Consider the following 27,334-nt stretch of genomic DNA (forward strand, 5'->3'; position numbering starts at 1 on the left):
CAGCACCTGTAGTGAGGTCCCGGACTTTTCCCATCTCTCTACACAAATTACCTCAGTAGACAGTTAAGACGAATGTTGAACAAATACCATTTCAAGCAATTTAGTTTACTGAAAAATAAATGTTAAAGTTGATGTTTACATAGTTATATGGTTGTTATCATGGCGGATACGGAGAGAACCCTACTCTTCCAGTCACCAAACTCACCAGCTATGAGGCTTATGGGACTTAAATTTGGAATATCTTCAAAATATTTCGCACTATGACTTGTTTTGTTTTTATTTAGATCACAACCAAATATGGAGGCCAAGATAGTCGCTTGTGGTGTGTTTTGACATGCGTTGTGAAAACAGTCGGGCGACCTTGTGCCGCCAAACTTACAGGTACATACTTCAATGAGCCTCGCTCTGTGAAACCGGGGCTTAATGCATGTGCGTAAAGTGTCGTACACAGTCCGCACATGCTTATCAGGGACGACAGTACGCACAGTCTGATCGGGAAGGTTTCCGCCTAGACCTGATTTTAGCTTAAAGACACTTATTTAACGAAGCTATCCATAAAAGCGTAAAGTGCCGTACACAGTCCGAATAGGCTTATCAGGGACGACAGTACGCACAGTCTGATCCAGGACGCTTTCCGCCTAGACCTGATTTTAGGTAAAGAGACTTCTTTTAACGAAGCATTCCATAATAGCGCAAAGTGTCGTACACAGTCAGAATAGGTTCATCGGGGACATCACTTAACGCACATATATTTAACCCAGTTCTCCCTGAACGGACTCGAATTAAGTTATCAGCTTGGGATATAATATAAACATAAAGATGTGAATGGTCACGTGTGTTCTCTATTTTTAGTTGTACGCCATAAAGTATCGAGTTTTGCCAAGTCAATCTGCTGTTAGCTATGCTAGGCCGACCGTCGTTGTATACAATCGATATTGGCCAATGAGAGCGCACGCTTTGAATGAGCGACAGCACTCGTAGGCCTGCACTAACTTCAGTAAAATTATGCAAGAACGAATGAGTGGGACCATTTGTGTAATGGTAGAATGCTGGCTAAGAGATCGAGAGGATCTGGTTCGAATTCCAATAGGGGAATCGATCGAGTTGGGATTATGCGTATCTATGTGTAAGAAAAGTGTTCATCAATGAAATAAATCTCGCTATCCATCACTGTTTAGATTTTTTTCCTTAAAGAGTCATAACGGACCAAAATAACGTCATAAATAGCGTACAGAGTGCCTCATCTCCCTACCCCCCCCTCCCCTTAACTGATTACGGCCCGAGGCGTCTAAAAATATTGTGGAAAGAACTGCAAGTAAGTTGTGAAATAAAATACCCGTTAACAATTTGATGCGGGTGCCAATGTTATTTCAGTGCATGTAAATGTCATTGTTTATAGTTATACTGTAACTGATTTACACCCTTTTACAGCCGCGTAATAATAACAATTTACTACACATGTATGCAATGTAAAACCCGTGTTTAAAGAAACAGCGCGAAATTATTGCTGTCGTCTGCAATGTCAAGTGCCACTAGTTGGGCTAAAAACCAGGGCAACTAGCTTTTTCAAAGCTTGAAACAACTCAATCCAATGAAACATAGAATACATATAAGGGCGACTGTAGATCAATTTTGATTCAATTCCGGTTCACAACAAGACATGATGCATTAAAAGTCTGTCATGTCGGCAAATTGATGCTCAATCATTAAAAGAAAATAAATTAATTATATGATACACATTACAAAACAGGTACATGATTCTAGGCTTGTTAACCTTTAGCAAGGCAACCACAATTCTCAAGATGGTTGTCAGTGCAGAAAACAATTGCTAAAAAACATAGACATATTGTTGTTATTTTGTCTAAGTTATCTCTATAACATCAATAGGAGGATAAAAAGTGCACATACATTTCCACCTGTGCTTTAAGACAAACTCTTTTTAAATTTGAATGGGATGTGTTGATTTCAAACTTGCGATACAAAAAGCTATAGAATAATTTTGAAATATGAGTTGCGTCTAAGATTATGCAATAGCGTACAAATTCAGTGCCTTCAGCGCTTTGATTATTAGTGTTATAGATCGCAAATCAATAGTCAGTCAATTCAATAACGAGGCACTGATATTATATTTCCCGCGTCATGTGAAACTAGGTCTTATGTCGCATTCATTCTCGAAATAAGGTTAGAAACTACGCTCTCCTCTTTGAAATCACGCGAACTATCGTGATCTCATTAGCCGACAGGTTAACTCTAGACCAGACTTTGTGCATATGGCATAAGATCAAGTTTTGCATGACATGACTCATATAATATTAAAATTCACTATTGTTGATGCTGTGTGTAATATTTTATTGTTATTGTAAAACAATCATATCAGTTATTCCCCTCATTGTCGTATAGCATTTAAATGTTCACGCATATACAATTAAAGGGTCAATACTTCAATTTTAGAGTACAGCATCGATGTTAAGGGAAGTTCGTGTCAAGGAGGTGACTGCAGGTGCACGGGGGCTATAAATGCCTCTGTTAAACCAGTAAAACATCATGAAGGTATGACAAACGATTTTCTGTTATAAATAATTTTATCTTAAGAACGCTTTTATTATCATATATGGCGAACCTAAACATTTGTAAAAAAAACATTTGCAAAATCGACTCTATATTATTTAAATTTAGGATTTAGAATCATTTAGGATGAACATGGTAGACTTTATATTGTGTACTGTAAACTTGTATTTGTGCAATGCTCACTTGATGAAATTTGTCAAGACCATAAATTACTCACATCTTGTAAATGACTATTGGATCTTGTTTAAAAATCAATTAAACATGAAAAGCAGCAAAAATAAGATATTGTTATATCTACCTTTTATATTTTAAGTATTATATATGTTTTTAACGATTATACATATATTAACTCAATTTATTATCGTTAAAAACACAGGCACTCGGCATTAGCTACTACCCCCATGACAAAAAAGTTCGTCGAATTTTGTTTGTTTTTACTTATATATATAACAAGGTATGAGACTTAGACCCTTGAACTGCTGATTTCGGCATACCAGCCAATTTCCGAATCTCACTACTCCATCAATGTTCAACCGATTTGCACAATTTTGGTATCAAACAACGTAGAAGACTTCATACTAAATGAATAAATCGATGCATGTTCGCATAAGTCTACCGTAAAGCAGTCATCAAAAAACAAACTTGCAACAACATTTCCAAGAATCGATCTGATTACCTCGAAAATACATTACACATGTACACAATTCGGTTGTACAGTCATTCGCATTGTAATCTCACATCGCATACAATCAAATACAATGAAAACAAAACAAAATTAACACGTACTAACATATTAATCCATTTAACTCCAATCTGTTGTGAGAATCAGCTTTTCAGCTATTCAACCGATGCCTTTCACAAATGCTACGCCAGTGTCGAGTTCAAAATAGTTTTTAACAAAGCTGTGCTTTCATTGGTCAATAACGGAGGTGTGACTATTCTTGCATAATAGATAACGATATTGAAAGGCATCGGTTGAATAGTTGGAAAGCTGATTTTCGCCACATATTGGAGATAGAGATATATATATATGTTAGTAAGTAATACATTTGTTTAATTTTGATTGTATTTGTTTGCATGAAATGTATAAGTACAATGCGAATGACTGTCAAACCGAAGTGTGTACGTTTGTAATGTAGTTTCGTGGTAATCAGATCGATTCTTGCAAATGTTGTTGCAAGTTAGTTTTTTGATGACCGCTTTACGGTAAACTTATGCGGACATGCATCGATTTATTCATTTAGTATGAAGTCTTCAGCGGTGTTTGATACCAGAATTGTGCAAATCGGTTGAAAAGTGATGGAGTAGTGAGCTTCGGAAATTGGCTGGTATGCCTAAATCAGCAATTCAAGGGTCTAAGTTACATACCTTTATATATATATATATATATATATATATATATATATATATATATATATATATATATATATATATATATATATATATATATATATATTTATATATAAGTAAATAAAAAAAAATCGACGAACTTTTGTCATGTTATTTATTATTACTAATGGACAATTTTGAGAGTTTGGGAAGGGGGTAGCAGCGGGGGTGGGGGTAGTAGCTTATGCCGAGTGCCTATGGTTAAAAAGGCATCCTTGAATATACCTTGCTATGTATACGAGAACAGTTAAGGGGATATGTGTACACTCACTCATTTTTAATTATTGCAGGTACTGATTGCTTGATCAGTAAAAGCCATAAAGGTATGTTTTTGAGTGATAATGTTTCTCTGTGTAACATGTGTTTCTTACGTTGTTTTGATTTAAAATCTTTGAACATAATTTTGTGTTTGTCATTTTTATATAAAGGGCAAAATTTCACTCACAGAAAAAAACATTTGTACTGTAAGCATAATATAACGATAACAAATAATAATCAATAATGTCATCATAATAATTATAAATAAAATAACGGTAATAATAAGTTGTAAAATATGTTGTTCTGGATAAAATATAACTTAGTAGGTCATGCTGTTATTCTGTCATTACCATTGTTACATTTATGTTATTAGGTTATCGCAATTGTGCCGCTAATCCAAACTTTGGTTGCATCGGCCAGTGTATGGAATGCAACGGCAAATGTATGAACTACAGCAGTATGGTTGAACAGTATCTGGGCAAAGATTCTCCTTGCACAGAAGAGATGGATCCAATTGGGTGTAAGCCTCGCTGTTTGATTGCTGTTGTGCAGTGTAAAGAGTTTCGTCGCTTTCGTTTCTTTAAAAACGGATCTGCTAAAAAAATATTTCTACTAAAGCTGAGTAATTATTATTTTAATTATAACAGCCAGTATTAAAGTTGATTAGTTTACATTTAAACTAGCACCAGGGTACCTTAAAATACAGCCTTAAGCCTCTTCCGGCGTTCCAGGGGCGATATTTTTGAGTCGCGTTCTGAGAAAACAGGATTTAATGCATGTGCTTAAAGTGTCGCAAAACATTAGCTTGTGCAATCAGGGACATCACTTTCCACCCAAACTGGATTTTGGCTTAGAAGCACTACTTTTAAACGAAATAATCCGTAAAATCGGAAAGCGTCGTCCGACACAGGCTAATCTGGGACGACACTTTACGCACACTTCACGCACACTTTAAGCACATTCGTCAGGCACAGTTTTCCCACAACGAGGCTCATTTTACAACTGGAATGCATTGTGTTCCTTTCCTTCAGGTTGCACTGTGCTGCATATGCGTCAGGATGATTACTGTCTCAACGGCGGGAAATTATTGTGCGAAGATGATAAGAAAGAACCAATCTGCACGTGTCCGGTGGGATGGACCGGATCCCGTTGTGAGAGTCGAATGATTGAGAATGTAAGTTACTATAAGAAAACCAGTCTGATTCTAGTGATGCTTGTGACAATTAATGAGCATCGCTCTGGGAAAACGGATCTTAATGAATATGTGTAAAATATCGTCACAAATAGGCATGTGCAGTTCGCACAGGCTGATGAGGGACGACACTTTCCGCGTTGACTGAATGTCGTTTAGAAAAACCCTACTTTAAATGACAATATGTCATAAAAGCGGACAGTTTCGTCACTGATTAGCTTGTGCGGACTGCACAGGCTAATATCGGACATAACTTTATGCACATGCAGTAAGCCTGGTTTTTCCAGAGCGAAGCTAATTTTAATCGAGTGTTCGAAAGCTTAGAACAACGAGTGTAATAAGTGTCACTAGGATTGTTTCAAAGATCTTGTTTCAATACAAAAATGAACTTCTATGCTTCTCATTTTCTGGGTATTGCCCTTCGTTCATGCCCGACAGTAACTTTTGATACGTTGATATTAGTGTATGATAGACTATTTAATACCATTTTTTATAGTGTTATATTTTTATGGAGACTGTTGTTATGTCAATCTATTTTTTTTCCGAATTTCGTGTCTATTATAAAATATATTGATAATTTGGCATTTAAAGGTCAACTGTACCACATTTTATAAAGAAGACAAGCCAAATCCAAAATGACATTTACTACCAAACAAAATCGAAACGTTTGTGTACGTTGCGCGGAAATGCGGGTTTCTTTAAATTTATGGTTAATCTTTCTTAAGAACACACACGTTTACTTGGTATCATTGTACTCTAAGATCAACTTTGCTACGGAAATGAAAATATGTAAAAAAACATACCTCGTCTTTCGCTCCACTCCTTTTAAGCATAAATCAAGTGTTTTAAAGCTTTTTTTCAAACAACTTGTGCGTGATCCGTGCATATAAATCAGTGTGTGTATCTTTAATCTGTTTCAAATGTAACATATATGTTTTACCTTTAAAGCGTTTTAGTGCGACTATGAGAAACGGATACAGAAACAGACAAATCTTATTTGTTTTGGCAGATACTTAAAACTAGTAACCATCCATTGTTCAGAAGAGTAATATCCATCCATCGATGAGGAAACTCGTGAACTTCGCCATGGGCTGCCTTTTTTATCCCAAACATTTAGTATCCTTTATGTATGGATTGATCATCGGATTGCGAAAATGGTTATTTTGTCTTTTGCGGCCAGCGTAGCTCCAGATCAACCTTCGTATCCGTCCACTTATGAGACCACACCACCTCGCGTGACTTGAAAGCGGCCAGCGTAGCTCCCAGATCAACCTGCGTAATGCGTATCCGTCCACTTATGAGACCACAAAACCTTGCGTGACGTCATAGCGCACAGAGTAGCTCCTGAACAGACTGTGCAATTGCGCGGGCTGGTCTGGATCTTCGCTGTCTCAATACGACAAAACACCCATTTACGCATGACGCGGGTCAAATCAATTAATGCTTCGTGATTAGGATGCGATTTTCAAGTGCGATGATTTGAAGCTTTTGTAGAATAATTTTATCAATGTGTATACAAATATGTGGTTCAAAGCGCCTATGCTCATCGAAACCTCCAAGGTTACTACTTAAGTATATAATCCGCTGTTTTAGGTGACCTGTATATGCTTCAAGACCGACATCACGTGGAACTCTTTCTGTGGGAAAAATGATATGTACAGGTGTACCGACGACGATAGGCCGGAAAACTGGACAGAGTGCCGACAAAACCGATGTGTTTGTGAAAAGTCTGAAGGTAATTTCTCGTTTGGAAACCGCTTTGCTAAAATATTCTCGCATATGTGTGTAACGTTCTACATACGTAATTGATTGTATCAAGGTAGAGGGCTCAACACAAAACCGTCTGTATTTTCTAAAGATGTGTATGTTTTATAATTATGTAGGATTTAAGGTCTACGTTGTATTTAATATCTTTTCAGTACATCATTCTACGAAGTCCTTACCGGAATGTTCCTTGAAGGAGATTTCTGTTCCACTCCCAGTGATAAGGTTTTCAAATGGTAAACTGTTAATTCTTATAGTTTAATCTCTTTAAATATTGAATTGACTATAATTGAACTGTATTTCCATACCTTACACAAAAGGTTTATCACTATGCAGCATTTTAAAATCATTAAATGTGATACAAATCATAACGTTAGTTGTATTAAAGGAATATTATATCTTATCAACGTATTCATAAGTTAAAGAAATTGCAGTAAATTCTCATTTTGCACTAAAGTGACCATATCTCCCTTAAAGTTGCTTAGTGAATCGCCGTCTACTACACTAAATCAATTGTTAATAGCATTCTGAGAAAATGGGGCGTTATGTGCGTTAAGTGTCTTCCCAGATTAGCCTGTGAAGTCCGCACATGCATTAAGCCCTTTATCAGACCGCTTCACAATTTAGTAAATGTCCATTTTTCCAGGAGCTGCATTGGTCTCGAGGAGTACAGCCATCACATTCACCTTTCCATTAACACTAATATACACTAATATACAGTAAAATGTTTCAAGCCAACCATTTAATCTGAAACCGAGGGCTGAAACGGTGTTGGGGTAGTATAATATAGCGTGTTTTGACCGAAAATGCCTTAAATCAAAATTTAATATAATAAAAGTCGCAAGTGTTTAAACTCAAAAAATCATATTTTCTGACAGCCATCAATCAGAGTCCAGTTGTCTGGCAGTAAAATAACACAAATAAACAACTTTGGCATGTAGACGTAGCGAAAACTTGGCTCTATCAATAATCAATAAAAACTTTTAGCACAATGCATTGAAAATCCTAATTTGAAGAACTTAAATACTAAACTTTTCATTTTTGATTACTCGGTCGAGAAGTCGCAACACGGCGAACACCAACATCCACACTATATTATACGGCCCCAACACCATTCCAGTCCCTTATGCGTGCGATTGTAAAAAAACACGCTCTACTTGTGATATTGCCAAACGATATAAGAGACATTGTGCTGTGCTCGACGTAGTTATTTAAGTGGCATTAAATCACATTCCAATTGTGGCCAGCTTGTATACCGCGCGCAGCAAATAAGACGGCTAGGTGTTCCATACTATAGCGACCGCGTTCTGCAGCTGGAGGAGCCGGTAACAGAGTGCGCATGTGCGTGGAATCCACGACAACGCAGCTGGCGCACATGACAAATCTTGTTCTGACATGCCATTGTTGTTTTAGACGGATTCAATAGTGTGTGCAGTGTTCAGTTGCATGACTACCTCAAATGGACACTATACAATGTTTTCTCTCAGTGTCTGTGCGTACATTTAGTATTCATGGTCAGTTATGTTCTGCCGTTGATGGGGTAAAACAGTTGAAGTCAACTAACGTAGCCAGTAACAATGAATATAGTGAACAAATAATGAATTCCTATGACGTATTGTTTGTGTTCGTGTTCAAACTTGATTTATGGCATTGCACTCATTATGGCATTTATCGGTTAGCAGTGCGGAAATAGTGACAAATATTCGTTTAAACTTTATTGAGCCTCGTTATGGTGAAACTGTGCTAAATGCAAGTGCCTAAAGTGTTTCCCAGATTAAGCTCGGTTTGCCAGTACGAAGGCTTTTATCATGGATATACATGTATGCTAATTTTTTCTACGTTAATACTTTGTTATGATGCGTCTGATGTGATTTATTTTGAAAGATTGATTTTGGAATGATTGCTTTTTTTATTTTTGTATCATATTTTGCATACTTTGTATTATTATAATCATCATCGTCATCATCATCATCGTCGTCGTCGTTGTCGTCCACGTCGTCGGAATTGATAAGGAAGTTATTATGACATTTCATTGTATAATTATTTTTTCCCTTGTATGTTCGTATGCAGGTTTCAAAATAAATACTTGTGTTATGTTACTTAAGACTACATTGTAAAAAAGAAATTATTTCTTAATGTAAATTCTTCATGAAATAAAGGTATTATTATTATTATAATAAATATTATTATTATTATTATTATTATTATATGTGCGGAGACTGTTCGATGCCTCTTCCGGTGTTCGAGAGACGAAATACAGGGTTTTCCACTCGAACCCTTCATTGTTTTTAGATTCATATTAAAGCTATAAATTTAATGCTAACCACCACTAAGCCTTGTGAAAGCCGTTGATGGGGTAAAATAGTTGTAGTCAACTAACGTAGCCAGTAACAATGAATATAGTAAACAAATAATGAATTACTATGACGTATTGTTTGTGTTCGTGTTCAAACTTGATTTATGGCATTAAACGCATTATGGCATTTATCGGTTAGCATTGCGGAAATAGTGGCAAATATTCGTTTAAACTTTTTTGAGCCTCGTTATGGTGAAACTGTGCTAAATGCAAATGCCTAAAGTGTTTCCCAGATTATGCTCGGTTTGCCAGTACGAAGGCTTTTATCATGGATATACATGTATGCTAATTTTTTCTACGTTGATATTTTGTTGTGATGCGTCTGATGTGATTTATTTTGAAAGATTGATTTTGGAAAGATTGCTTTTTTATTTTTGTATCATATTTTGCATACTTTGTATTATTATAATCATCATCATCATCGTCATCATCATCGTCGTCGTTGTCGTGCACTTCGTCGGAATTGATAAGGAAGTTATTATGACATTTAATTGTATAATTATTTTTCCCTTGTATGTTCGTATGCATGTTTGAAAATAAATACTTGTGTTATGTTACTTAAGACCACATTGTAAAAAAGAAATTATGTCTTAATGTAAATTCTTCATGAAATAAAGGTATTATTATTATTATTATTATTATTATAAATATTATTATTATTATTATTATTATTATTATTATTATTATTATTATTATTATTATTATATGTGCGGAGACTGTTCGATGCCTCTTCCGGTTTTCGAGAGACGAACTACAGGGTTTTCCACTCGAACCCTTCATTGTTTTTAGATTCATATTAAAGCTATATATTTTATGCTAATCACCACTAAGCCTTGTGAAAGCAACCAAACTGTGTAATAACATTTTCCTTACTCATGTCTGAAGACAATCAATAAATTAGGCTTTGTTTTACTTCACGATTCTTTTTGATATAAGTGCGTGTATTTGTATCAAGTTATACATATCTCCCCGTTTTTTATAATTACTAAACAATATTTGCATGAATAGTATTCTCGTTTACCTTCGTTGTCCGAGTTATTGTTACATGTTAGCGTGGCTCTGAAAACTGGGTTTATATATTTGCGTACAGTTTCAAACCAGATAAACCTGTGGAGTCCGCACAGGCATTTTTGGGACGACGCTCTCCGTTGTATTGTATTTTTTGTTCAAAGGAAGTCACTCCTGGTCGAAATTCATGTTTCGGTGAAACGTTTCGTCCCTGATTAGCCTGTGCGCACATGCATTAAGCCCCGTTTTCCCAGAGCTAAGATCCTAATATATGTTTATCGTTAATGTTATAATAATACAACTAGATGTGTACGTCTCGGATTGGTGCTTCTTTTAGTATTTTTTAAAGTACGATGATAACTGTATAGTATTAATTGTGTTCGCTATGTAATGGATCGTTGAAATAAAGTTACTCTTCTCTATACTTACGTCATTTTCTTTTTGTGAACATACAAATTAACATGATGCTGTGCCTTTTTTTCTCCCATTACCTAAAACAAAGATCGTTTGTTATACATGTGTACGCCATTGTGTTTAATATATCCGTTTGCAATTTAGACCCATAAGAATCTGTATAATAGAACCTTTTTATTACTCACAATATTTATAATTTTGACCAAGATTACTTACCATTTGACGTCATCGCCCCACTTGAGTCAAGCGCTCGTAAATGAGTTCAACCCCTCACTTTATATTACTCTTTACGCTACGCTGATTGTGGCATTGCTAAAAATTAAAATTTTAAAACTGTTCCAAAAGTGATACGTCTGCTATAATAACGCGCCTATTAAGTGCAAAAGGTATCGTTTAATAAAATATCTGTTTGCACACATAGAAACAGCATATATAAAATATTCAACAGAACTGGCAACATAGCTTTTTAACCTTTTTTTTGTTGACATTTACTTGGCGCATCCCCCCCACCCCCTCCATCTTACTTAAGTCAGGCGACATACGTGTGTTCAGTTGGAAAACCCCGTCTCGATTGGACATTATTTCATCACATCTTTAATAGTCACATATGCCAAAATTCATTTGCTACTTAAGAAAAAAGGCGAATGTTTATGTTTATTAAATTCTTGAGTTTATTATTAAAAATGAAATATACGAGATAATCTGGCAATCAAAAGCGACGGGGGAAAAGAGTAAGTATGCAGTAATTGATATGAGTTGTGCTGATACGGATGAATTGGGGAATCGATCGAGTAGGGATTATTCGTATCTATGCGTGAGAAAAAGTGTTCAGCAATGAAATGAATGTCTTTATTCATGACTTTATAGCTTTTTTCTTAAAGAGTCATAACAGACCAAAATAACGTCATTAATAACGTACAGAGGGGCATCATCTCCCTCTTTCCCCCCCCCCCCCTCAACTGATGACAGCCCTGGGGCGTCTAAAAAATCCTGTGGATAGCACTGAGAGTAAGTTGTGAAAAACAATACCCGTAAACAATTTGATGCGGTGCCCATATAATTCCAGTGCATGTATATTTTATCGTGTATATTTATAGAGCTGATTTACACCCCTTTTTACAACCGCGTAATAATAACAATTCACAACACATGTATGCAGTGTAAAACTAGTGTTTTAAGAAACAGTGCGAAATTATTGCTGTCGTCTGCAATGTCAAGTGCAACGAGTTGGGCTAAAAACCAGGGCAACTAGCTTTTTCAAAGCTTGAAACAACTCAATCCAATTAAACATAAAATACAAATTGGCGACGGTGGACCAATTAGGCCTAGGAAATGATTCAATTCCGGCTCACAACAAGACATGATGCAGAAAATAAATAAAGTATTCGATACACATAACACAACATGTACATGATTCTAGGCTTGTTATTCTTTAGCAAGGCAACCGAAATTCTAAAGTTGGTTGCCAGTGCAGCAACCAATTGCGAATAAACAGACATATTGTTGTTATTTTGTCTAAGTTATCTCTATAACATAAATATTAGGATAAACAGTGAACCCACATCTCGACCTTAGCTTTAGGACACACTCTTTATAAATTTGAATGGGTTGTTTTCATTTCAAACTTGCGATACAAAAAGCTATAACATTGTTTTGAAAACTGAGTTGCGTCTAAGATTATGCAATAGCGTACATCTTCAGTGCCTTCAGCGCTTTGATTGATTCGTATGTATGTTAACATTGACTTTACTAAATATTGTATCGCTTCTTACCATTACAACAAATGCGGATTTGCGTATAGCACGCGTTTACATGTGTACTTCAACTAGGCGTACTATCTACGTGAAATTTTCATCTAGTGATTTATCATTTTAGAGTTATAACAGATTACCAGTTAATTGTTTATGCAACAGACAATTGTCCATGAGTATACAACACATACATGTAATGTTCTTAACAAACGAGTGGTCAATTGACCAGTTAATTGTGTAAAGTTATACATCTTTGATTTGTTTCACAAAAATAATCGTAAACACACACACACACACACACACACACACACACAAATGTGAACGTTAACGTTGAACATATAATACAGGTAATAGAAAAAAACAGTATATTATAGTCAACGAATGTGCGCTTTGCCAATCCTCAAAATTAGTTAACGTAAATAGTGTGTGTTTTTTTTACCTTTTATAGGTGTTTTCTAAGTATGAATATTACATGTGTGTTTGGACCATGATATATTCAGCATCTCGTATACTAGTATCCGGCTCTATGAGAATACAATCTCTATGCGCTTAACATAGTAATCAGCTTTCTGAATTTAGATCTTTCAGAGTACGTGTACGTCCGGTATGGTCAATACCAAGAACTGCAGTGTTGTGATCTAGACAATGCCGAACTATTAGACACCCTCTGGTATAAATATGACGAAGAATCTCAGTCATTGGAACTTCTACAGCAGGATATATCCGACATTCTATTTTTGGAACGTTATGCCACTATTGCATTCAACCATGCTGATTTTTCCGACACCGGACGATTTAAATGCGCGCGCACTGCCGGAAATTTAATCTAATCAGACGTGGGTTGAAGTTTCTGCAGCAGACGACAGAATCGCGCAAACAGAGATCGAAATGTTAGTACTTTCCCTACTTGTAAAGACCTACCAACCCACCCCAGGAAACCCGATACCTTTTGAGCAGTGTAATACCATTGGAGCAGTGCTCGGTATTTTAGCTTGAACTTACATAGGGTAAGTAAATTGGACAAATTAAAATTTCAAAGTCCGATTTGAAACAGTTGTGTATTAATATTGATAACAAAGGTATTGGCCTACATGTAGAAAAAATCCTGACAAATTTCTTAAAAAATGAGCGAAATGTGGCTCCCTGAAGTAGGCCTTGTTCAGACATTAAGGGGAGAAAAACTGCTTTAATGTTTAAGCCACTACAATAATTAAAGGATTTATACAAACTTACACATGTCTGCCATAACCTCTCTGCAGGGTTTCTCCAGAAAAATATTTCTTGTGAAGAAGCTTGCGTTTTTAAGGACCCTGTTGGGAAAACATGGATACCATCGGAAGAAGACCAGGAAACCTTATGTGAGCAGTGACTTAATCATTCTTTTTGGTGAAAAAAAAAACAACAGAAATAAATGCATCACTTGAATTATTGCACATTATTATGACAAATCATATGTTCATTTTCGAAAAATGTGGGTGCGTTTACCAGGTAAAACCTGTAAATAACAAGAAAGAGCGGTATACGATATAAGTAGTTTTTCCAAGAAGACACTCCCTTGAGTTAACTAGAAAAAAATATTTATTGACCTAATTGTTTATCACATGTTTTGTTTGGTGTATTTTGCAATATACCTATTTCCGATATTGTTTCCATAAAAACTGCGTAAGTTATTTCAAGCGTTTTCATTTGGCACTATGACTAATCAATTGCATTTTGATTTTTTTGTGTATTCAAAGTAATATTCAGCACGATTTTCTTTTCATGTCTGTATACACATTTTGAGTTAAAAAATCTTAATAATAAGATTGGATGTTTTTTTCCATTAAAAAGAATTGACGCGCTTTAATGCCTATTTTTTAATTTTATATATATATCTATATATATATATATATATATATATATATATATATATAAAGGATGATTGGTGTCAGAATGCGTTTTTTAAACCTTGGAAAGCACAGTCGTGTTGACCTTCCCACTCATTACACTCAGTATAGAGGATCAAATATTCACAATGTCCTCAAAATTGTGTGAATAACATTTACGAAACATTTACGAAGATTGTTCATTCGAACTTACGACTTTTGTAGATATGATGGCTTATTGACGTCAAATTTGACCGTCTCCAACGTCGAAGTTCGGGACACAGAGCTTGAGTTTATGTGCATCCATTACTCTACACAATACATCGAGGCTCAGTCGAAAGTGTTTACGTCAATCGACGTCGTGAACGGTATGTTAACTTGCAGTCCCTTTACTACAGAGTATATCGAGGGTCTAATGAATGTTTAAACTACGTCGTGAATGGTTAGTTAAGGTGCATCTTCTGCTCTGCACGGTATCTTGAATCTTGAATATCAGACGAAAGTGTTAATATCTCTACGACGTGAATGGTAAGTTTTCCAGTATCATTTACTTTTCACAGTACTTCAAGGATCAAGGTTCACATCACTCACCGTATTAATGGTGAGTTTCGATACCTCCTCTACTCTACACAGTACTTTAAGGATCAAGGTTCACATCCCTCACCGTTGTGAATGGTAAGTTTCTATACCTCCTCTACTCTACACAGTACTTCAAAGATCAAGGTTCACATCACTCACCGATGTGAATAGTAAGTTTCTATACCTCCTTTACTCAACACAGAACTTAAAGGATCAAGTTTCACATCACTCACCGTTGTGAAGGGTAAGTTTCTATACCTCCTCTACTCTACACAATACTTTTAGGACCAAGGTTCACATCAAATACCGGTGTGAAGGGTAAGTTTCTATACCTCCTCTACTCTACACAGTACTCTAAGGACCAAGGTTCACTCACCGTTGTGAATGGTAAGTATCTATACCTCCTCTACTTTACACAGTACTTTAAGGATCAAGGTTAACATCACTCACCGTTGTAAATGGTGAGTTTCTATACCTCCTCTACTCTACACAGTACTTTAAGGATCAAGGTTCACATCACTCACCGTTGTGAATGGTAAGTTTCTATACCTCCTCTACTCTACACAGTACTTTAAGGACCAAGTTTCACATCACTCACCGTTGTGAATGGTAAGTTTCTTTACCTCTTCTACTTTACACAATACTTTAAGGACCAAGGTTCACATCACTCACCGTTGTGAATGGTAAGTTTCTATACCTCCTTTACTTTACACAGTACTTCAAGGATCAAGTTTCACATCACTCACCGTTGTTAATGGTAAGTTTCTATACCTCCTCTACTTTACACAGTACTTTAAGGATCAAGGTTCACATCACCCACCGTTGTGAATGGTAAGTTTCTATACCTCCTCTACTCTACACAGTACTTTAAGGATCAAGGTTCACATCATTCATCGATGCGAATGGTAAGTTTCTGTACCTCCTCTACTCTGCACAGTAGTTTAAGAATCAAGGTTCCATCACTCAACGATGTGAATGGTAAGTTTCTATACCTCCTCTTTTCTACACAGAAAAGTGATATTTAACATTTTGGTTAGTGAGAGAGGCAGATTTACCTGAAGAAATGAACGTTAGTCTCTTATCTTTGTTCTGGAATACAACGTCATAGGATGAAGATCCTGGTGGTGCACTTGTGATTGCGTCGATGTCATCCTCTGTTAATCCGGATGCACGAAGCATGTTGACGACAGCGGACATCGACGCTCCCCTTTGTCCTTGAATTTTCAGGGTTCGATCCATGCAAGTTTTATTAATTGCATTCCCAGTCAGGGGTCCTAGCTGTTTTGTAAATGTCATTTTCGGCAAAGTACTTGTATCTGTCGTAAATATTCACGAAAGACTCCGGAACAAAGCACCGTGATCACGGTATTCTCTGTACCAGGTTAGTATTTCTTTTTATCATACCTCTCCGTCAAACTGTTTACAGAAAATAGTAAAATATTATCGCTACGACACTGCATTTTTAGGGAAATTATTTTAATATTTGACGTGTTAATAATAACGTCATGAGCATTTGCGTTAAAGATTTGTAAAGTAAGTTTTTTGCTGTTTTGTTCCTTTTTATTTCTCAAATATATAACATTTTAGCATAAAATTGTATGTTTCGTTGAATCTGATTATTTTATCAAAAAATGATGACAGTTGGGTGGTACGGTGGTCGAGTGGCAACTCTCTGGTCTATCATTCCAGAGGTCCCCGGTTCAATTCCCGGTCGGGGCATTGGACATTTCAGAAATGCTTCAAGTGTTTCTCACCCAACTAGAGATGTACTGGTATGAAACCCAGGTAATTCTCGTGTGTATCGGTGCTATATACTGAGATTCCTTGTAACCCAATACTGTCTCTTCTGCTTGCTGTCTCTTCAGCAAAAACCAAAGGACCTCATTGGAAATAAGTACTTACACTTTCATGGGTTATCCTTGACTGCAAGGTCTAAATACGTACATACATACATACATACATACATACATACATAAATACATACATACATACATACATACATACATACATACATACATACATACATACATACATACATACATACATACATACATACATACATACATACATACATACATACATACATACATACATACATACATACATACATACATACATACATACATACATACATACATGCATACATACATACATACAAACATACATACATGCATGCATGCATGCATGCATGCATGCATGCATACATACAAACATACATACATACATACATACATACATACATACATACATACATACATACATACATACATACATACATACAAACATACATACATACATACATGCATACATGCATACATGCATACATGCATACATGCATACATGCATACATACATACATACATGCATACATACATACATACATACATGCATACATACATACATACATACATACATACATACATATATACATGCATGCATACATACAAACATACAAACATGCATACATACATGCATACATACACAGACAGTATAGTTTATTCCGGGTAATACGACCTTCCTCCGAACATCGAAGGGTTTGTGAAAATTTAAGAAATCTGGGCTCAATTCATGTGCAGATTGTGTCGTCCCAGATTAGCTTTTTGCAGTCCGCACAGGCTAATCAGGGACGACACTTTCCGCCTTTTTCTTAGAATTTTTCGTTTAAAGGAAGTATTTTACAGTCAAAAATCCAGTTATGGTGGCACTTGTCGTCACTGGTTAGCTTGTGCGGACTGCACAGGCTAATCGGGAACGAAACTTTCATTTCACATGCAAGTAACCCAGTTTTTCTGATCGCGACTGAATTACAAAAAAATACTTAATACAATTCCATCATTGCAATGTTAATATATATTGGAACTTCGGGCGTGTGCTGCTCTGAAAATAGATGTATGGTCTTATGAATTTAACCTACAATGCTCAACATTATCATTTGTACGGTATTGATATACGTATAAACTAAAAGGAATATTTTATAGGCATACGTTACAACCTAGCACTGAACCGATCACTTTTCAATTACTTTTTCAACATGCGTCCATGGCAACTTTTAAAAAAGTGCATTTATATTGTTATTTTTGGATTGTTATTTTTATTTAATGCTGTAAGCGAGTGACTGAATTTTTAATCTCGAAAACGTAATATATCTATCAAACAATGATATCAACAAAAGCCATATCATAAAAACGTCTCCTTTAACTTGAATTCGTCATTTGTTTCATGAGCCTTATTCTGGAAAAAAACGGACTAAATGTATGTACATATAGTGACGACCAAGGTAATACTGTGCAGTCCGCACAGGCTAATCTGTGACGACACTTTCCGTTTACACTGGATTTTTCGTTAAGACACCTCGTTTTAACGCAACAATCCATAAAAGCGAAAAGTGTCGTTCCTGATTAGCCACAGGCTAACCTGAGAAGACATTGTACGCACAAGCATTAAGTGTTCCGGTATAAACTGTAGAAAAACTGTAGAACAAAAAATGTAAACTTTAATTTCAAAATAGCGTATACAATCAGTGTAAGGTAAAGTGAAAAAAGTGCCCAATTAGTGATTATAAAGGACTGAACTATATAAAATGTACGTATGAAAATATGTAAAACAAAGTAAGAACTTTGATCGAACTCTAAAGTTTTCAAAGCAAATTTGTTGGGTGGGGTATTTTTTATTTTCAAATAATGCTATTTTGAGCGGTGGTAGAGTACCGTTCATTCGTCACGCTCTGTATACGCGGATCATCGTCACGCTTGAAGGAGTAATACTTGTGAATTCAACAGTGTAATTATATTGGTATATTGGCATAAGGTACGCATTTACCGCAAGATCCAATTTCACGCCTCAAAAAACGCTCGTGTCAGCAAAAATGAACGCAGGCAAGCGGACACTGTCGTCCACCGCAAGTGAACTTCTGCCAACAACAGCTTGCTAGAATCTTCCGTGTTTGAAAAAAACGAACATAAACATAACAAAAGCAAATTGAAACAAAATAAACCTGATCCCAAAAAGCAGAAAACTGTGACAACTTGTGTAACTAACGCACAAAACGAAAATGGCGACATAAGTGGATTATCAATCGAAAAACGATTAGAAGAAATAAGCCATAAATTATCACACGTACTAACAAAAGACGATTCAGCTTTTATTAAAGAAATTATAAAAGAAACTTTCGAGCAATTAAAAGATAAGCTTTTGGGAAATGTCATTCGACGAATAGAAATTCTGGAGAGTGATGTGTTTGAACACAAACGCGAAATTGACTTATTGAAACAAGAAAGTGCCGCAAAAAAAAACAAACAAATCGAGGAGCTCAAAACAGAAAATGAAGCTCTTCAACGCACGAAAGCCGACGATTCAATAAGCCACGACGAGTTCGCTAACAACACCGAGCAGTATAGCAGACGTAATAACCTCAGAATAGCCGGTGTTCCAGAGGACAAGGGGGCCGTTTCTTATAACAACGTACGTTCAATAAGCATACGTAAGTGCAAAACTTAAAGCTGTTAGCGTTCTATAAACCTCGTAAAGTTACGTTTACCGTAAGTTTGCACGTAAAGTTTTGGAAATAAATTGATCCAATTAAGAAGGATGGGAGAGTCCACTTATCTTAAGGCATATAATTAAAGATAGCTATACCTCTTGTTGAACAAATAATGTAATATGGATACATTGTTTTTATTTTATATGTCTTTCTGTCTGTCCGTGGATAAATTTTAACATGCATACCAGACCAAATGCTGTTACGATTTACATGGCTTATAACAAAATTTAAGAAAAATTATAAATTATTGGCCTTTACTCAGACTGAATACCAAATTCGATCACTCTCCATGTTGTTAGATATAGTTATCTTTTGCAATTTCATAACCACAATTTTAAACATTTTCAGGTGAGACTTTTATATCGGGTTTTCATATAACGTGTAATATATACACCATTGTATAGTAATTGTTCCTGTATTGCAGCATCAACAAGAACACCAACCGAGCCTGCAAGGGAACAAGAAATAATTGAAAAAAACATTGAAAGCCTAGAAAACTTGCTCGACGCCATATCATCATATATTCCAACAGCAGAGGAGGTGGATGACTGGAGAGAGGACGTTCAGAACCTTACTAAAACAATTCTTAATCACAAAGATGTGTTAAAGTTCTTTTATAGAGAAGTCTAAGAGGCAGTTTTAAAAGATGCCACTTTCCGGGGCGGAGAGGTCGAGGATCTATCGGGAGAAAATGAAACAAAACCCAGCAAAGTACCAGGAATACCTGGAACTGGAACGAAAAAGGTATGGTGAAAAAAAGGAAGATGGACAGGTTAAACTTATCGGTGGTGTATCGGAAAGGGAGAGACGGCGACGTCGCAAGTATTGGAGAGAAATGAAGAAAAAACAGCCTCTCGTGCCACCATAACCTTCAAGCAGCTCACATCTGACAGAGAAAAAGAAACGAATTTGGAAGAGCAACTAAATATTCAGAAAAGAATCAATGAAAAACTGAGACAAAATTTTGTATAGGGCGAACCAAAAACACATCGACCCCAACTCACCTAGAACAAAAGTGAAACTTATATTTAAGGGACCAAACAGTGCTGAAAAGGCTAATAAGATGCTGCTGTTTCATAATGTTCTTTTAGATGGCATAAAGAAGAAATACAAATTAAACAAAAGTGAAAAGACAAAACAGCTGATCACTAAAGGAGTACTGTGCAATCAGCTTCTTAAAAAATATAGGTTACAGAAATACGCCAAGGAGAGTTTAGAAATCACACAGAGAAGAATTAAGGTTGCTGACCAAAATTTCTCATTCACAAGGAAAACACACAAAAAACTCTCTAGTAGCCAACATGAAACTATCTGTTGCCAATTTCATGAACAAAGATGACAATAGCAGGGTTAAAGCTGGGAAAACGTCTACGAAAACACACCAAAAAGTTAAGAAACAAATACGTTTATTAAACGATACGATGAAAAACCTACACATGAAATTTCTTGTTGAAGAAAAAAGGAGCATGTCATATGCTATGTTTTGCTGTCTAAGACCATTTAACATACGACCACCTACTGAAAGGGATAGGGTGACCTGCTTATGTCGCAGGCATGAAAACTTGCAAATGAAAGCAAGACGACTTAAAGAAGAGCATGCCTTGCAAACAGCAAACCTTCCTGAAATAATGAAAAAAGTTGTGTGTGAGACATCGAGTAAAGACTGCATGTACCGTGTATGTACTCACTGTAAAGACAAAAAGCTAGATCTCAGACAATCTGAATCTGATGGCAGTAAGATGGTCAACTTCTACGAATGGAAAACAAAGCGCGTAGAAATAAAACTGTCAAACGGCGAAACTAAGCTCACATCAATGACCGTCAAAGAAAAAGACACGTTTTCCTTGAACATCTTGTGTGCTGAGTTTGATAAAGAGCTTCGATATTGTTGTCAACATGTTTATAACATTGAACACCAATATAAAGCTATCCGTGTATTGAAGGAAAAGATGACAAAACATGATGTCCTCATACATATTGACTTTTCGGAAAACCTTATGTGTAAGTACGCGTCCTAGGTACAGTCGGTACATTTTGGTGCATCTCAGAGACAACTTTCCCTACATACTGGAGTAGTTTACGCGGTATCTCAGACGTTACCCATTTGTTCCGTATCAGACAAATAGGCTCACAGTCCAACTGAAATCTGGGCACACTTAAGACCTGTGCTAAGAGATATTAAAGAGAGATACCCAGACATCGTGAATCTATTCTTCTTGAGCGATGGCCCCACAACGCAGTACAAAAATAAGGAAAATTTCTTTATGATGTCATCAATTCCTTTCGAGTTTGGGTTTGCCTCAGTGAATTGGAGCTACACAGAAGCTGGTCATGGAAAGGGTGCTCCAGACGGCGTGGGAGCCGTGGTAAAGCGTGAAGCAGACCGACTTGTCAGTCATGGAACAGATATTACGGCAGCGCAGCAGCTATGTACACTGTTGAATGACAACCTGAACGTGCAAATGTTCTATATATCCGACAAGGAGTTTTCGTTGTCTACTAGCCATAACCTACAGACAGTTAAAGGAACAATGAAAATACATCAGGTATATTATTGTTAATTGCAAGATCAGGTTTTCAATAGCTTCGTTGAAAGAAATATAATCCATAAGACTATTTCACTGCATCTGTGCATTTATTACGTAACTGTTCAAACAATAATATCACAAACATGTACTGTACAGGTGATTGCCTAATGTGAATACAAATTATAATACAATAAATGAAATTAAACATTTTGTTGGGCCAATAATACATACGCGTTTTGCCTTCGTGATATATCCTTACACATAAGAACACCAAAGCAAACTTAGGTTATTCTATGAAACTAGTTATACTATTTCCTCATTATTATTTATTTTCAGGTATTTTCTAATTCGAAATACGTGATCAGCTATCGGGACGTCAGCTGTTTTTGCAAGGCACCTATGTCAAGCAACTGTTTTTTCCCCAATGGTTAAACACCTTTCAACAGACAACGACATCCAGAATCCATGTTCAAGAAGAAGTAATGTTTACCGTCTTAGGTCAAAAACATAATTCAACACAAGATAGTCAATCGTTCTTCTTATCAATAGTTTACAAGTTTAATCAATGATATAGAACGCAATAGTTCATTCTAATTCAAATATGTCTAAACATAAGAATATTCACATTATTCAGTAAAAATAAACATGTTTGGCAATCATTGTTAAATTATATACATCTATGAACATATTTTTACTCATTTCTTTTCCGTGGATGAATATTCAAACATTCCCGACCATTTGATTATAAAAGATAGCTTTCTTGGAAGTACACTTATCCACTATAGCTGACCGGTCTATAGCTTAACACTATTCTTCACATGACTGTTTTTGATATACATTTAATTGTTTATAGAGAAACAGATTACCCCGCCCGTAAGTGTACAGTCAGAATCAGAAAACAGTGTTAGCACTGTGAATGTCCATTCAGAAATCACAGGTATTGCTAATAGTCCTAACTTGAATAATGTTAATATAAATATATCGAGGCATTTTTGTCCTCAAGAAAACTTTGTATACGTTAATTTGGCCTTAATACGCAATTTGTGTCACTAAATGAGCAAATGAAGCATTATGATTATATCAATATCGTATAATTATAATTATAATTACAGTTCCAAATATAAATAACGGTGATTTAGCGCGATAATCACGCAAACTGATTTGCACAACGTCTTTATGCTAAATCCACATTTAGTACATGTATTTGTTAAATTTACTGCTTTCAGTTGATGACAGTCTTCTTCATCAATATTGTATTGTACAGTACGACAATGTGCCGTATCCTGGGTTGATCACAAGCGTTGAGTCTGATGGTGCAGGTCTGGAAATAAGTGTGATGCACAGTATTGGCGACAATAGATTTTTTTGGCCTAGAGTGGATGATGTGTGTGTCTATGAAATGGCGAATGTGCTAACACTGATTCCGCCACCAATGAAAATCACGCGCCACTATCAGGTTGACAAAGAAATTTGGGAAAATGTGAAGGATCATATGAACATTTAATCCAGTGAACTTAGGCATATATGTTGCTTTTGGTTACATTTTACAGTTGAATTGTTTAACATTAAGTTCTTAATCAGCAAGTTTGTGTTAAATTACAATTTGATATGATTTATCAAGTGTTTCTGATGGAGCTAGCAGGAAAATTCAATACCGTGACGCAAAATCCATACCAGAACGTCAATTCCATACCGAAACGATGGCGAAATATCAGTGTATAGATGTTTTGTAAAAAGTAAATGCATCGGAACTTGTTGCATAGTATTACCAGACGTGAATTATAACTATATTGGGAAACTCATTGCAAAACATGAAACCAGAATGAAATAAAAGTCTTTATCTCACATTTTTTACGTGGCTTTTTCAATTTCTGATGTATAAAATCAGGTTGTGTCCTGTTTGGGGCTATTAATTTGTCACCTTTTATGATCTGTCATTTTGAACATAAAAAAGTAACACATTCCTTGTGAAGTTTTGAAATAAATCGTTAAATTAGTACTTATTGGGTTCATTTTTTATAACGTTGCGGAGTGGAAAACTGTACATTGAGTCCGTCTTTTGAATGGCAAGTTAAAGGTCATTAATGTCAATATATTTCATGGCCAATCAAGATGTGCATAGGTAAATGTTGTGGGAGTATAAAGCACCAAAAGAGCAATTAAATTTGTCATATTTATTATTTCACACGCACCAGAGCGAAAAGTAACGCTAGTTGTAGAAATACCCATAAATATAAACATGGTAAAAACATGATGTTGATTTTTATAATCTAGAAATGCGACAAGTGAATACAAGTTACAGAGACCTTTGTTAATACAAATGTACTTCTAAAACCATACTGTACTGTACATTCCAAATTATTAATCAGTAAATGAAATTATAAAAATACTACCTTCTTTACAGAGGACATTGCTGATGTTCTTCTCATGTTATGACATTCAATTTGTAATTCAGTGACGCACTAAACATAATCAAAGATACCCTTCCAGTAAATTGAATTCCTGTCAGGAAACTCCTTGATTATGTTTCACTTTTTGTAAATTCAGATGTGTAAGCTGCAATACACATACCTGTCTTCCCAGTATTATCCATCCATGTTTTCCAGTTTGCTCCAGCAATTCCAGTTTGAAATATAGATCTATCTGATTAACCTTTCGTATCAGATTTTTTTCAGTAAGAATCATCTCGTCTGTTTTAACAAGGAGCATATCTAGCACAACAAAGAATGGCCACACTTAATTTTAAAAGAATCCAGAGACTGCATTTTGTTTACAGTTGACCTTGTTTTCTCGTCGCAATTTCGCAAACAAGGGAAAGAACTGTGCCTTTTATAAGGTACTTCTTAAGGATAAATGTATAAATATTTTGTCTACCGAAAGTTTGTAAGAGAAAGCAAATGAAATCAACTTAATGAATTTCTTCAAATGTGCTCAATAAGGTCCGCGCAATCAAAAGATTTCTGTTCAGAGATTATTCTAGCATAGCAACTAAGTTTTACCCTACGTTCGGTTTTTGGCCTGGGGCGAAGCCCCTAGGCCATAGTACTCATACCGTTTTTTGAGATAAGCTGACTTGGCTGGCTGCCAAAACAACCACGAATGAATGAATTCGGAAAAGTCCGATTTACCACTTGGCGGTCATTCATGCGCAATCAAAGAAGAGGGACCTATACAAACAAATAGGTCCCTGCAAAGAAGTTCTCAATAACCCGCATTGTGAATACAGAACATCACTATATAACATGACAGTGTCATAAAACGTGTAAAAAAATATTATTGAAGCAAAATTCCTAAGCATTGGGTACGGCATAGTTTTTATTATTGTTTGCATATTCATGCGAGAATAAGTTTCTCACTTGACGGTCTAGGCCGAAAATATAAGAGTGTCTACGGAGACAGTACGAAGAATTTTTTCTGATACATTTTTTAAAGGTATTAGCACTCTTCGTGCAATATCTCCTTCTTTTGTACATATCCGTCAATCCGAACGTTATCCGGGAATGTGCTGAAAGCTACGAATATTCTATAAATACGCTATGAAATACTCAATGTAGGATCCGCTCAAAACAAAGACAACAAATATGGCCGACATTGTACCTGACAGATTGGTCGTTTAAAGAAAAGGCCATTTGCTATATTGAAAGAGAACGATTAATAAAAGTGTTATTATTTTTCATATTAATGTGACTGGAGTTAATGATAAACGTCAACTAATGCATGGCAGTGTTGATATTTATGAAAAAAAAACGATTCCTGGAAACGCTTGAAAATTTTACCACTGTGAAGAATAACGTTTAGAACCCGTGTCACTTACAACATTTTATATCGTTGGTGAGAAGTAAAAGGTGATAAAGTGGATTTATGCTTGTGTGATGACTGTAGCCATGTGAACGGGTTATCGTACGGCAAAACCCATCACGGAAAGAAGAGTCTTCAACTTTTCAAGAAAGAAATGCCTTGTTTTGCTATCAACACAAAGCTCGGAACAGGAAGGTACATAGATTTTGCTTTTTTTTCAAGTATATCAGTTTCATTATTCATAATTGGAGTAAAGTAGATTTTGTAGGAAAAGTGCACCCTGTCAGTGATTTTTACCACATAATCAGGCTCATATTTGCTTTCATTTTGAAAAAGAAAATGTGGAATCCGGGTCCGTTCGCCCTAATTTCTGTTCGCCCTAAATCCTGTTCGCCCTGGGTCCGTTCGCCCTAAATTTTATTATCAAAGCAGGGAAGCAATAAATATAACGAAATTTGTTATCTTTTAAACATTTTAATATATAAATGACAACTTAAGCTACAAACTTGCCAACATGTGTGAAAAATCAAGACGGCGCTCTTTAACGTGTAAGCGTGTTTGTAACAAAGCCGTCAAAGGCCAGTAATTTTCTCTAATTGTTTATTATATTAATTATTGAAAACTTTATGTTACACCTTTTTGCCCGGGCATGAGGCTGTTCCTTGATACGCTGTTTGACCTATAACAAAACATAAATACGATAATGCTTTACTGGGAATTATGCATGTGCGTAAAGCGTCGTCCAAGATTAGCCTGTGCAGTTTGCACGGGCTAATCAGGGACTACACTTTCCGCCTTAACTTAACTGGAGACATCATTTAAACAAAAAATTCCATAAAAGCTGAAATTGTCGTCCCATGTTTTAATGAATAATTTAAATATGTTAAACATTACGTTTCATTTACAATAACTTACAATGGTGGAAGACTTCGCTCGAAGAGGAAGCTTCGGGTCAGCTGGGTGCACGTGCGCATTGGAGCATAGACGGAAGTCACTGCCTTTCTGTATGACTGTCGCGTGACAACGCATTTTGTTTACTTCGCACGCTTTACCGCCAGAATGTGGAACTCTTGTTAGCATTCTGGAAATATGTGTATTATCTTACATGGCAATCGAGTATAATATAGTTAAGCACATTTTATGAAATTCATAATCATTAATGAAGCGTTCTCGTAAATTGAGTTGCCCATCGATTGTTTGTCAGTGTTGGTGAGTGCTCTTTCATCTTCATCCGCATCAGTGTCGGTGATTTCTGGCCAGTTTCTTTCCTCACACTGTTTGCATATGAAATGCAAACCATCATTCCGTTGGGCCTGATAGGCCTC

The 27,334-nt window shown here is 35.9% G+C and overlaps 2 protein-coding genes across 2 annotated transcripts in view; both read left to right on the forward strand.

Annotated features, from left to right (window-relative positions):
• Positions 1-290: 290 nt before the first annotated feature.
• Positions 291-27,334, forward strand: part of LOC127835412 (neurogenic locus notch homolog protein 1-like) — a 210,044-nt gene continuing 183,000 nt past the window's right edge. The window contains exons 1-8 of the mRNA XM_052361838.1: positions 291-381; positions 2,452-2,550; positions 4,248-4,280; positions 4,589-4,735; positions 5,247-5,389; positions 7,001-7,142; positions 7,327-7,407; positions 7,818-10,871. Coding sequence (XP_052217798.1) covers positions 4,639-4,735; positions 5,247-5,389; positions 7,001-7,142; positions 7,327-7,407; positions 7,818-7,894 — 540 coding nt within the window. The 5' untranslated portion in view covers positions 291-381; positions 2,452-2,550; positions 4,248-4,280; positions 4,589-4,638 and the 3' untranslated portion in view covers positions 7,895-10,871. The remainder of the gene's footprint in view (positions 382-2,451; positions 2,551-4,247; positions 4,281-4,588; positions 4,736-5,246; positions 5,390-7,000; positions 7,143-7,326; positions 7,408-7,817; positions 10,872-27,334) is intronic.
• Positions 22,560-24,158, forward strand: LOC127835413 (uncharacterized). The gene is made up of 3 exons (XM_052361839.1): positions 22,560-22,690; positions 23,065-23,148; positions 23,438-24,158. Exons 1-3 carry the CDS (start codon positions 22,636-22,638, stop codon positions 23,713-23,715), a joined length of 417 nt encoding a protein of 138 aa, XP_052217799.1. The 5' UTR covers positions 22,560-22,635; the 3' UTR covers positions 23,716-24,158.

This window comes from Dreissena polymorpha, chromosome 6, assembly GCF_020536995.1.
Source record: "Dreissena polymorpha isolate Duluth1 chromosome 6, UMN_Dpol_1.0, whole genome shotgun sequence".
In the NCBI taxonomy this organism is placed as follows: domain Eukaryota; kingdom Metazoa; phylum Mollusca; class Bivalvia; order Myida; family Dreissenidae; genus Dreissena; species Dreissena polymorpha.